Source organism: Thunnus maccoyii, chromosome 9 (assembly GCF_910596095.1).
Source record: "Thunnus maccoyii chromosome 9, fThuMac1.1, whole genome shotgun sequence".
NCBI classification, from domain to species: Eukaryota; Metazoa; Chordata; class Actinopteri; order Scombriformes; family Scombridae; genus Thunnus; species Thunnus maccoyii.
Genome location: NC_056541.1, coordinates 2,137,579 through 2,151,012, shown reverse-complemented (window position 1 = coordinate 2,151,012; position 13,434 = coordinate 2,137,579). Strand labels below are relative to the sequence as shown.

At 40.2% G+C, this 13,434-nt stretch overlaps 2 protein-coding genes across 2 annotated transcripts in view; both read right to left on the bottom strand.

Annotated features, from left to right (window-relative positions):
* Nucleotides 1–6,333, bottom strand: part of LOC121903384 (phosphatidylinositol 3-kinase regulatory subunit alpha-like) — a 25,696-nt gene extending 19,363 nt beyond the window's left edge. The window contains exons 1-4 of the mRNA XM_042420354.1: nucleotides 6,127–6,333; nucleotides 3,617–4,115; nucleotides 2,026–2,155; nucleotides 1–90 (exon numbers count right to left, since the gene is read on the bottom strand). The exon at nucleotides 1–90 is cut by the window's left edge and continues 3 nt beyond it. Coding sequence (XP_042276288.1) covers nucleotides 1–90; nucleotides 2,026–2,155; nucleotides 3,617–3,808 — 412 coding nt within the window. The 5' untranslated portion in view covers nucleotides 3,809–4,115; nucleotides 6,127–6,333. The remainder of the gene's footprint in view (nucleotides 91–2,025; nucleotides 2,156–3,616; nucleotides 4,116–6,126) is intronic.
* Nucleotides 6,334–7,384: 1,051 nt separating this feature from the next.
* Nucleotides 7,385–12,968, bottom strand: zgc:101664 (uncharacterized protein LOC450064 homolog). Its single transcript, XM_042420404.1, has 3 exons — nucleotides 12,892–12,968; nucleotides 10,595–11,398; nucleotides 7,385–8,431 (listed from the first exon to the last, which is right to left on the bottom strand). The coding sequence occupies exons 2-3, from the start codon at nucleotides 11,240–11,242 to the stop codon at nucleotides 8,228–8,230; spliced, it is 852 nt and encodes a 283-aa protein (XP_042276338.1). The 5' UTR covers nucleotides 11,243–11,398; nucleotides 12,892–12,968; the 3' UTR covers nucleotides 7,385–8,227.
* Between the last annotated feature and the right edge of the window lie 466 nt (nucleotides 12,969–13,434).

Sequence of the window (13,434 nt, the reverse complement as noted above, 5' to 3'; positions counted from 1 at the left end):
TGGTCTCGATGGCCTCCATCAGTCTGTTGAGGAGGGGAGGGGCCGTGTCCGGGGGTCCGAACTGATCTGGGAGTTCTGGCAACACGAAGCCTAAAAAAAAACACAAACTGTTCAACATCACAACATAAACACAGTTTCTGTAGCTGCGAGCCAAAAAAAAATTCCATGTTAGTATAAAACAGAGCAGAGTGTGAGGAAACGTTTCACTTCCTGTAGTGACAGTTTGGTCTATTTTCTCTCAGGAGATGTTGGTGATTGACAGGCAGACGACACGCTACTCATCACGTACTGTTTCTGCAGTTTGTATCACGGCTGCAACTAAACATTATTTTAATTATCAATTAATCTTCATGTTCACCAGCTGGTCTCCAGTTACTGTGGTGAGAATGAAGCAAGTTGGGTCTCCGCTTTAAGTCCAACAAGTCAAGTCATTGGCTACGTAGCGGAAGGGGAGGGACTTTTCAAACTGGAAATGGTGGCTGGGTACGTTGTAACTATGGTGAACATCGCTATACATCGTTATACATGTGTTTTTTCACACTAAGCACCACTATACTGTTGCTGGATATAAGCCGTCAGTATGTTTTGGGGTTAATGTAGCAGTCTGTAATGATTTGATAGCACAAATGCTAACGCTAGCTAATGCTGATTAGCGATCGTCATTTCCAGTAAGCGCACAACGGCTGTGTTTGATTTGAGACGACACTACTCTGTTGAATCTCACTCACTACACCAGTAATATATTAGTGTAGACAGTGAACCAACAGAAGTGATTTGAGACGCAGCTTTAGAGAATTTACTGTGAAGAGGAAACACTTCAGTGACGACCTCTAATATGACTGGATGAGAACTGCAGGAAGCAGACTGAGTTCCATGAAACAAAACAGGTAACTGCTGCAAACCTTAACCACAACACACACACACACACACACACACACACACACACGCACACACACGCACACACACACACACACACACGTATTTCCTGTGTTCGCTGGTGGCAGCAGAACAGAGCTGAGATCTGTTCAGTCAGCAACCACAACCCTGACTAAACACCAGCTGTGTGTGTGTGTGTGTGTGTGTGTGTGTGTGTGTGTGTGTGTGTGTGTGTGTGTATGTGTGTCCTTATACTTGAAGCTTTTACTGTAAACATGCTGGTTGAGGTTTTCTATAATGTTTTTTTCCTTCTTGAGGTTAAAGTTTAGTTCCATGAAGTACAAAGAAATGCCACTTATTGACATTAGTTGCTGCTTGTGTGTGTGTGTGATTGTACATAAAGCTCCTGAGGAAGCAGCTGAAGGAAACTGACGTGTGTGTGCGCGTGTGTGTGAGTCACTGTGAGCAGATTCCAGGATGAAAACTGTTCAGCAAAGTGATGAAGCTGATTTATAATTAAAAAAAACATTTCTGCATATAAACACACAACATACATGTTGCATCTTTTATCAATACATGGATGTCAAGTTCATCTACTGACGGGAAACATTTAAAAATAACAAATGAGTCTCACAGAGAAACAGATTTAAATAAGGAAGTGAATAAGTGTGACAGATTAAATGAAAGCATCATGTAGTCAAACTAGCCTGATTATTGTCGCCTGTTCACGAGGAGCTGAATGTTCATCATCGTTGACGTCAATCACAGAAATGTAACGCTACAAGGAAGCAGCTGATTCTCTCTGTTTTACTTCCTGACAACAAACCTTCATGTTTGGATCCAAACCAGCGATGACCTCATCTATTAACTAAGTATTATGTTTGTATCAAAGCTGATATATCTTTATTAAAAACACATCAGTGAGTCACAGCGCTGCACTGGCTCACATGTGTCTTCATTATGTTTAGAAACGGCTCCAAACACTCATAACAGCGTCATGTTTTCAGTCTCTGGAGAGCAGTTCTGTGTAAGACGCTACTGAGCATGTGCAGGAACGCTCTTCTACACTCTCTAATCTTCCGTCCGTCCTCGTTTCTATCTGATCGTCTGTTCGGTCGTTAAGTCTGACTGATGTTTTTCTGGACTCACCCTCGGACTCGGAGTCGGTCCTCGCCGACGCGGCGGACGGCGGTCTGGGTGGGCGGGGCTTCGGCGTAGGCGGGGACATCCTCTTTCTGCCGACGAACTCCACGTACGTCCCCGGGAAGTCGCCTTTTTCCTGTCGGCCGGAGACGTATTAACACCACGGCATTAGACTGATGTTCAGAGGTGTCGATACTCATGAGAAACATTTAATTTGTCCTCCATCACTTCCACTGTAAGGTCATTATGAAGGAATCTGCTAACGGTCAGTATGAACAGGAGGAATGATTACAGCAAGAAAAACCCTGACTGATGCTTCAACACACACTGGTTAGAAAATACACAGATCTACTGTTAAAAAATCTGTTATTGAATCTTTCAAAGACTAGAAAAGCTTCTTCTAGCAGCTTCTTTGTTTAAAATGACATAAAAACATGTTGAACATCAGCTGCAGCCAATCACAGTGTTTCCCCGACATTCATTCAGCAACGATCGTTAATATCTACTGATGGTTTTCACTCGAATGCTGCTCGAGCGCGATGACGCCCTGCGATACTGGAGTGGAAATGTTTTGAGTCATCCTCCCTCTTGTGACGGTGAATGCGAGCAGAGGAAAAGCTTCGCGGTAAGTCGTCGGTCTGGCAGGAAAAACTACAGCGTGTCAGATAATAGACGCTGCAAGTGAGCGTCAGACTAACCTGAACCGGGCTGTCTGTCTGATGAGTGTCTTCAGTTTTTGATTCAGTTCTGTTAGTTTCATGTATTGATGTGAGGAAGGTTACAGTCTCCTCATCATCATCATCATCGCTCCACACAGATCTGATGTTTTCAGCTCTTCAGTGACGTTTAAGTCACATGATTCATGTATTTATTCTAGGGGATGCATGATATTGGATTTTTTGCTGATATTTCCATCTCACTGTGGCCGATGTGTGCACATATTTTTTTCCAGCTGGCTGAGGAGACTATTATACAAGAATAGATTATACTAATGATCATCAAGAAAGACAATATATGAAGGAAGATCTTAGGAGGTCTTAAAACTTGAATGAACCTGCCAAGTGGGAGCAGCAGCAGAGTTTTCATTGAGTTTATTAGACAGACAGGATTAATGTGTAGGATTTAATCTCTGGTCGACACTCCGGAGCAGAAGGTGGCGGTGATGCACCTGATACGCTGGTCGCCAACCGCCGTTATAAACCAAAAAGATTTTTTTTCCCAAACAGAGTGGTACATCCTGTCGGCCGAGGTGTTTCCTATCTGTGCAGCCGAACTTAGCGGCTCCTCGACGGACTGTGTTAGCCTCTGCTAGCCTGCCAGCTAACGTTAGCCCCGGTTTGTTATTCAAGTTAAAGCGGGAGGAAGCAGCTGATCTGACGGACGGCTGAGTGAAGTGGAGGAAACACCGGGACCGTCGGGGTGAAACAGTCCGTGCATTTTAGAGCTTTTATCAGCCGATACCGATGACGTGCCGATAATATCGTGCATCCCTAATTTATTTGTTTACATTTGTTTATCCACACAACAGCAGAAACTGAAAACGTGCATAAAAACAGGAGGATCGTTATTATTCTCGATCACGGCGGCGACGTCATACCTGCGTGGTCTCGTTGAAGCCCGGCAGCCAGCCGATCTCCGACGGCCGTTCTTCGGCTCCGCTGCCGCAGCCGAGCGCCAGCAGCGCTCCTTTGCTGACCAGCAGCATGTCTCCCACATGCAGGTCGATGTCCTCCTCCCTCTCCTTCTTGTACTCGTACAGCGCTCGGTACTGAAAGGCCTCAGAACTCATGACGGCGGCTTACGGCGGTGTATGGCTTCACAATGACTAACACAAAAAAAAAACAAGAGCTCTGGATAATAAAAAAATATAAAAAAATAGGATTTAAGTCTTTGCCTGAGAAGATCTAATGAGGAGAATCTAGACTGAGTAAATATGGCGTTTGCAGCTGTCTGTGAGTCTCCCCTGTCTCCATGTCTGCTAATGTCCTGTCATCCCTCCAGACCCAGCCACAGCCGCTCAATCAAAGCGTCCTCGTCGTTCATGAACAGGAGTCTCAGCAGAGGTGGCGGCCACATCTGGGGCTGCGACAGATCACCTGTGATAGGAGGAGGAGGATGAGGAGGAGTAGGAGGAGGAGGAAGGTTAACAACTAGCGTGAGAGGAGAGTGATGCTGCAGCAGATCATCAAAGGATACGTCTATCTACCAAACGCTGCATTAAAATGAACTCAAGAAGAAGAAGATGTCACAGATATAACACCTCGGTCGGACTCACACACTGTTACATATAAACTCTTATATTCAACTTCTGAAATACAGACGTAACGACTTCCTGTCTGTCTGTTTGACAGACGTGTGACTTGAAATCTGTACTTCTGACAGGGTTTCCCCTCCGGATGTCGTTCAGCCGAACCTGAAGCGTCTTGTGATCGATTCAGTTTATAGACGACAGCTTGAACAATAAATCACACTTCTGAAACATACGGCAGAGACTCTACTCTCTCTGAGGAACGTCTGAACAACATATCATAGTTATCCATCAAATAGTTTGATCTGGACAGAAGTTGTGGTCTGACTGATGCAGCTATTAACACTTCAGTATCAGTAAAGCTGCGACTAACGGTTATCTTCTGATTAGTTGTTCCGTCTATAAAATGTCAGGAAATCGTGACAAATGTTGATCACAGTTTCTCAAGACGACGGCCTTCAATTTCCTGTTTAGTCCCGACAAATATTTGAGAAGTTGGAATCTGAATTTTTGGAAGAAACTATCGATTATTTTCGTTATCAATCGATCTGTTTTTCCCTCCTCATTTATAAACGACTCTATAATGTAAGAAAAGTCAATCACAGTTAATCTATTAATCAACCAACAAGACAATTACTCAGGAACTTTTTTTTAATAGTTAAATAATCATTTTAATTATTTCTCTGGAGCTGCAACAATTAGTCAACGGATCAGTTAGTTGCCAAATATTTAATTAATCAACTATTTCGATCACAAATTGTTTTAAGTCTTTTTTTTTTTTTTTTAAACTTCTCTGATTTCAGCTTCTTAAATGTGAATATTTCCTGGTTTCTTTAGTCTCTCTGACAGTAAACTGAAGATCTTTGAGTTGAGGAAAAAACATTTGAGGACCGTTTTCATCATTTTCTGACAAACTAATTAATTAATCAAGAAAATAATTGACAGATTAAATCGATAATGAAAAATAATAGTTGCAGCTCTAAAACTGTCCGACCTTTCTATTGTGAGAATTTCCTCCTTTTTCTTTGTCTCATGTGATTATAAACTGAATATTTTAGACATTATCAGACGTCACTTTAACCTTTAAGAAGTTGTGACCAAACCGATATCGATCATGTAAATCATCTTTAGTTGCAGCCCTACAATAATATGTGCATTAGATATTAGGAAAAAAAAACACAACATGTCAGATTTAAATTGTCAGACTGTATCAAATAACAACCAGATTATCAACATAGTAAATAATACAGCTGAAGAGAAGAAAAACTGTGCAAAACTATTAGTGATGGAAACTAACTAAGCAGTACATTAACTTAAGTACTGTATTTAAGTACAATTTTGTGGTACTTGTATTTTACTTGAGTATTTCCATTTGGTGCTACTTTATATTGAACACTACGATAATATGTATATTATACTATATTGTACTTGCTGATAATAGTAGGATTTTTCATGCATGACTTTTACTTGTAATGGCTTATTATTAAATTACTGTACTGGTACTTTTACTTAAGTAAATGATCTGAATACTTTTTCCACGACTATGTATAATTAATAATTATTTAATAATTATTTTACAATTATCCGCTGTCATACACGCAAAACAGAAGAGATTTTAAGGTACTTTCCCGGTCGCAGCGTTTAAAAAAAAACCCCCAAGTTAAAGTTACAGTTTCTTTTCTCACATACACTCCGACAATTAACCTTTAAGCTAAAACTCCCAAACGTTGTAAAAAAAAATGTAATAAAACCACCGATCAGAGCTCGGATCCCTCCAGGAAACGGGAAACGACAATGCATGCCAGTGCTAGCTTTAGCTTTAGCCTTGTTAGCTTATGCCAGTCGCTCCGACGCCTCACCTTTTTTTTTAATTTTTCACCAACAAACACCTCCAGCGGAGCAAACAGCGGACGCCATTACGGAGCAGCGATGTCACACGACGTCCAGATGTTCTTTAAAACTGAAATATTCAGTTATTTTATCGATTATTTCCGAGATGAATACGCTCGTGTCAGTCGTCTGATTTTTTTTTTAGCAGCGAGACTGGAGTCAAGTTAACATTGGAGAAAAGTAATGCTCCAATTGGAGCAAAGCGTTTCCGGTATGGCCCGTCAAAATAAGAGTTTTATAATATCAAAACACCAAAAAACGTCATATCATGCTTCAGTTTTCAGCGGAAATCGCAATTCTTGTTAAATATTCATACAATAAATTTACAGTCGCTTCCTTAATACTCTTACACCTTACATCTTCTTAGTTGAGATGTGTTATATAACAGCGTAAAGCGAAAAGAATTGACAAGTTCCTGTTGGCTTTCAGATTAAAGCGCACAGACGAACATGTGCTTCAACATTAGTGAAACTACAGACCAGCAGCGAGCAAATAACGAGGACTTCTGCTGGTTAATATATGAAATATGAAATAAATAAAATATTGTTTCCAGCACTCTTTCATCTGTGACGTTTATTCACAGCGTCAAAAACCTGCAGGAGTCATAAATACACGGATTTAAGAGATTACAGCCGATTACAGCTGGAGGCAGGGCACTGACGTCACATCCGGTAACCTAGATTTTAATGCAGTGTGCAGGACTGTCAAGACAAGGCTGCATAGCAACAAAAGAGTGTGTGTGTGTGTGTGTGTGTGTTGGAGGGGGGTGTACTGTATTCATGCTGTCCTCATTCATTCAGCTCTTATACAAGCACCACTGTGTGTGTGTGTGTGTAGCAGGTTTTCTTTCTGTCAGTGAAAAGCAGGGTGACTCCTGTATCATGTGACTCCTGCTGCAGCGTTTCCAGAACAAACTGCACCATCAGACGCACAGCTGGACGTTCGTGCATCATCACAGACACTTCTTTAAAATATTAAAATCTTTATTTACACCAGAGAGGCGCGACAGACACAAATCATTACATGTCCTCAAGTTCATAAATAAACAACACTGAGAAAATATGTTTGAGGGTTCAGTTCAGTTCATTCTGCACATTTTCATAAAATCTTCATGAAGTTTTGCACCTGAGGATTGAAGATTAGAGACACGAGAAAAAGTAATTCTGAGAATAATATCAGAACTCCAATCAATTTTTCACACGTGGCCCTAATCTACCGTATGTTTTCATGAAAAAAAAAAAAAAAAAGATCAAAATTAAACAGCACTTTAGAGGTTTTCTATTCACTAGCTTAATAAATATTGTATGTAGGCTGAATTTCTGATTATGTGTAAAAAAGGTCTGCACACATTAACTTTCACATTGTTGTTGTTAAAATGTGAAAATAATATTGATATTATGCTGTTAGCGCCCCCTACAGGCTACACTGTTCATCACAGCCACAATGTAAATGTTTTCTCTTTAATTAATTATTCGTGTAGTCCGTTAAATGTCAGCGAATTGTGACGACTGTCAATCCCACGTTACTCTTCAGAATGTCTGAAACCTAAAGATAATGATAAGATAACGGTTTATTATCATAGAAGAGTAAGAAAATATTCACATTTTGGAAGCCGGAGCCAGTGAATGTTTGTCATTTTTGTTCCAAACGACTAGTCAGCTGATCGTTGCAGCTCAACTTTTATGTGTCGCCTCTTATTGTTTGTCTGTTTTTGTGTGTTGAAAATGTTTGATGTTGGACTCTCAGAGCAGCAGCTCCTGGTGTGAGTTTTACCACCTGATCAGGTCCCAACAAAGTATTGATAAAAGGGTTTTGGATTATCTAACTTTCCCCCCCGACTGTATCGTCTGCGTGTTATTGAGGATGTTAAACTTCTCAAGCAGAAGAGAAAAAACTCATCACTGAGATCATATTTACAGTGACGTCAATGGTGTGTAAAGTGTGTATTCACATTGTTATAATGAAGAGATTGTCAGTACATAATGTTTTTTCCTCAAATGCTGAGTGTGATCACAACATCTGGACCAGTAAACATGTTCATCTGAGATAACGTGAGTCTGTGGTTCTCCTCTACATGCTGAAGACGTCTCCCAGTCTGTGAACCGCCAGGCTGATCCTCCCCGACAGCCGCAGCTCGTCCTTCAGGAAACGTCCCACCTGCTCGGAGCAGAGGACGTCGCAGAACACCCAGATCTCCGCCCGCTCCCTCTGGATGTTGGCGTTGCACGTCGGCAGTCTGGAGCTCCGGACGAACCGGTTCAGAGCTCGCCACACCTGGAGGGAGCGGGGCGAGAACAGGTGAGGAAGGAGGAGGGAAAGATGACAAAACAAAACGATGAAGCGTGAAAAAAATGAGACACAAAGGTCAAGAAGGAGAGGAAGAAACATTATTAATAATAATCTGCATTTATTTTGATAACTGATTGTTTGAGTCCCTTTCAAAGTAAAACTACCAAACACCCTCAGATACAGCTGGTTAATTAATTAAACAACCACTGACTGTATATAAATATGGACGACGCGTCTCAACTTCCTGCCGCTGTGCAAAAGTGAAGCCAAAATATCTCCTCTCCGGGAGCCGCCATCTTGCTTGTGTCACATTTGGAGCCAAAGTCTGTCGATCGTGATGTCACACCCACTTTTTATATTGTCAAATAAATCCAAAAAAAAAATGAACATTTGCACAAACATCAGCGTGATAAGAACAAACTATAATGACAGAAACCATGTTTGGGAAAGTCGTATCTACCGGGTGGAGATCCAGATGTTTTGGCTTCACTTTTGAGGAGCCGTCATGGCGTCCATGTTTATATACAACCAACGGTTCCAGACATAATTTAAAACTCCGCTGCAACGATGAGTCAATTGATCGACTAGTTGACAACTATTAAATTCAGTTATAACAGTCAGATTTTAAGAAAAAATGCTAAATGTTTCTGGTTGCAGCTTCTTAAATGTGAATATTTGCTGGTTTCTTTAGTCAGACAGTAAACTGAAGATCTTGTGGACAAAACAAGATGTTTGAGGACGTCGTCTTAGACTTTGGGAAACACCGATCAACGTTTTTCACAAGTGTACATGTTGTCACTTGATACTGGGAGGTTCTGAGAACAGCGGAAAACTACGTCAAGGACAGATAAAGATCCACAGATCCACCAGACTGAAACATAAACACACACAGTGACGCCGGCGTTTACAGGAAACAACAATCCCACTAATCTGTCAACATCACCGTGTCTGATACAGATGTTCTCAAGTCCGTCCAGGAGCCGGCAGATGTTCATATGTTGTAACTGATCTATTAATCACACGTTTAACCGTTACATCTACAGGTCCACATTTATTTAATCCATGAAATGTTGAAAAAATATAGGGGGAAAAAATGTCCATGGTGATCAATTTAGGGGCTGCAACTGATTATTATTTCCATTATTGATCAATCGATTTGTTGTTTGGGCCATAAAATGTCTCAAGATGACGTCTTCAAATGTTTTGTTCTGTCCACAACTCAAAGATCTTCAGTTTACTGTCACAGAGACTAAAGAAACCTGAAAATATTCACATTTAAGAAGCTGCAATCAGAGAATTTGGACATTTTCTTCTCGAAAAATGACTTAAATTGATTATCAGAATAGTTAGCGATTAATGTAATAGTAATCTAACTAATCGATTAATAGACTAATTGTCTACTTCAATGGGCTTGTTTCGTTCGACCAACAGTCAGGAGCTTAAAGATATACGACTGACTGTCATATATGTCAAAGAAAAAGAGCAAAACTCACATTTAAGAAGCTGAAAGCAGAGAAAGTTTTGTGATTTAGCTTGAAATCAACATTTGTTCCATAAAATGTCAGAAAATGGTGAAATGTTTTGTTTTTGTCCACAACTCAAAGATCTTCAGTTTACTGTCACAGAGACTAAAGAAACCTGAAAATATTCACATTTAAGAAGCTGCAATCAGAGAATTTGGACATTTTCTTCTCGAAAAATGACTTAAATTGATTATCAGAATAGTTAGCGATTAATGTAATAGTAATCTAACTAATCGATTAATAGACTAATTGTCTACTTCAATGGGCTTGTTTCGTTCGACCAACAGTCAGGAGCTTAAAGATATACGACTGACTGTCATATATGTCAAAGAAAAAGAGCAAAACTCACATTTAAGAAGCTGAAAGCAGAGAAAGTTTTGTGATTTAGCTTGAAATCAACATTTGTTCCATAAAATGTCAGAAAATGGTGAAATGTTTTGTTTTTGTCCACAACTCAAAGATCTTCAGTTTACTGTCATAGAGACTAAAGAAACCAGAAAATATTCACATTTAAAGAAGCTGGAACACTCGGAGAGAGACGATGATAAATTAAATCGATTAATCAGCTGATGGTTTCAGTTCTACACAGAATAAAACAGACGTGTCAGCTGCTGAATCTACCGACCTGTTCGATGTCCTTCGCCTCCCCGCAGTTGTGCTGACCGATTACCCATCTGACCCTCTGGCGGAGGTGGAGACTGTGGACGGAAACCATGTGACGGTACCGTTTGGACAGCGACTGCGAGCTCTGCAGCGGGACACTTTTCTGTGCAGAGACGCTCCAGGACCGTTTGACCGGCGAGTCTGTGATGGAGACGCCGTCTCCGTGTTTGTCAGGAGACGGTCTGGTGACCTCTCCATCTGGTCTGTTAAAGAGCGAAGCCGGAGGAACGTTTTCTGACACGCAGACGCCGTCTCCGGGCGCTCTGGTGGCCTCTGCGTGTGGACGACCATGACGTCTTTCGGCGAGACAGTTGTCGACTTTGGGTTTTTGTAGTTTGATTTCTGCGAGGGGTTCGGTCACGGCCTCCGCTGTGTGAGCGTGCGGCCGGCTGTCAGAGGAGAGGATCTGATCCGAGGCGGTGATGATAGGAGGCGGTTTGGCGGGTCTGATGGGCAGGTTGCTTCCTGCGGCGGCGGCGGCGGGGAACCAGGGGGTGAAGACCGGAGGAGGCCGACAGGGAAAAGGCTCCAGAAGCTTCTGTGTCTTCTCTAACAGAGAGCCGAGACCGTCAGCTGATCCAGGCTGATAGTGCAGAACCACATCCTCCATACAGACGGACGAAGATCAGAGGACTGACTGCATCCCCCTCCTCCTCCTCCTCCTCCTCATCTTCATCTTCATCCTTATGATGATATCACTTCAGTCAGACATGCAGGGGATGATGGGAAGACGGTGGGAGGCAACGCAGTTTAGTCCAAATAAAACCTGTGAAAATTCAAGCAGAAGTTCATTTATTAACGTTTGTTCTGGAGCTGCAACGATCCGTCAACCGACAGCAAATTAATCTGCAACTGTTTTGGGTTTAAGACAGACTTGAAAAATTGTGAACTCGTCCTTTAAGTCGTTGGCATGACGTCTTCCCTGAAGTGTGTCTGTTTCTTGTCATGAGGTTTCTTCACTTTTTCCCCATTTGAGGGTTTTTAAGGGAGTTTTTCTTCATTTGAATCAAGGGTCTAAGGACGGATGAGGATGTTGTTCTGCTGTACTGACTGTAAAGCCTCCTGAGGCAGATTTGTGATTTCGGGCTTTACAAATAAAAACTGACTTGACTGATGACTTCCTTTTCTTTCTGTGGTTGTCAGGAGATTTACAGGAAACTGACTTTATCTTTCAAATATCTTCTTACTAATAAAGTGAGAGAAGTCACGTTCAGACTGCTCCATAAATTCTACTCGGCTAAATCGTTTCCTCTTAAATACAAAAAACAGACATCGATACCTGTTGTTCATTTGGTGAAACCAGCACTGACACACCTGGACATCTGCTCTAATCTGACGTTCTCAACTTTATTCAAATGTATTTTCTATAATCTATTATCTGTTTTGCCAAATTTCACAAACATAACTGTAAGTTCAATAAGTGGAGGCCCCTCCAGCCTGTACTTTGCTTCTCTTAAGTCTTCCACAAATGTTAAAGCTATGAAAAATGTGCTTTTATTTACATTAACAGTGCTTCTAAAAGATCTGTGTTGATTTATATTTATTTAAAATCTTTTTTTTTCTTCTTTACTATTTATTAATTTATGCTGCTCCCTTTGCTCGTTATATTTTCTTATGTGTGTATTATTGATCTGTTATTCATGCCATGTCTGTGTGCTCTGGTTTAAATTAATATGTTGTTTTGTAATTTGTGGTTTTTTAAATAAAGTTTGGAGGGAAAACTGCTGATATACAGGAAGCACAAAGTAATATGATACAGCATTAAAAAAACAACAATTAATTCATCTGTATGAATGAGCTGCAAATATATTATATTTATATTACATTTACATTATATTTACAGTTAATATAACATACATTGTGGCTATTGACAGATACAGAAATCAACCGCAGTATTTCGTACAATAACTTTAACTCTAAATCCTGATTTAAATATTAACGGTCGGTAATATTTCGTATTGTTTGTCGTTTGTATTTTTTTATAATTTAATTGATTGTTACAGTCTAGAAATACAGACTCAAAATAACGATTAAAGTAGGAGCCGGTTCCTGGTCGACAGCCCTGTCAGGTAGCTAACGCTAACTAGTTGTTTTTAGCTTATTATGCTAACTGTTAGCTAACGGCGGCTAGATTCACTAACTGACGACAGAAACCAACAGACGAACACAACCGACATTTGTTTTTAATTTCTGCAGACAGACATCGGTCATCACAGAAACTCCTCTGATGCGGAACAGTGTTAATAATAGAAAACAAACCTTTTCATTAGCTGACTGTGGTCGTCTGTGTCCGCCATCAATGAGTTAACATGGAGACGTTAACTGTGCGCGTCCCGTGAACTCTCGCGAGAGTTGAAACAAACGGCAGCTTCAGTTTAAAGGTTTTATTCTTTGTTTTAAGATTCACTGAATATAGAAAAAAATCTTTTAAATCCCTGATAAAATCGGAATTTCATCCCTAATCATATAATCTCCCTGCTAGGTGCTATTAAATTAGTTTTAACATTTAACTAATATATAACTGAATTTATATAAATTGAATTTTATTAAAGGCAAAATTAGAATAAAATTAAAAATGTATATTTAAAATTGACACGTGATAGATTTTCACAATAAATGTTACAAGAAAATAAATGTTGGGAACATCACTTTTATATTTCCTTTATTATTATTATTATTATTTTATGGTGTTTTATTTAATTTTATTGTCATTATCATTTTAATTGTGCTTTCATTTAGTGTCATCATTTTAGTATTTTATATGCATCTCCATATATTTTGCACATTTATCTGTTTTATATT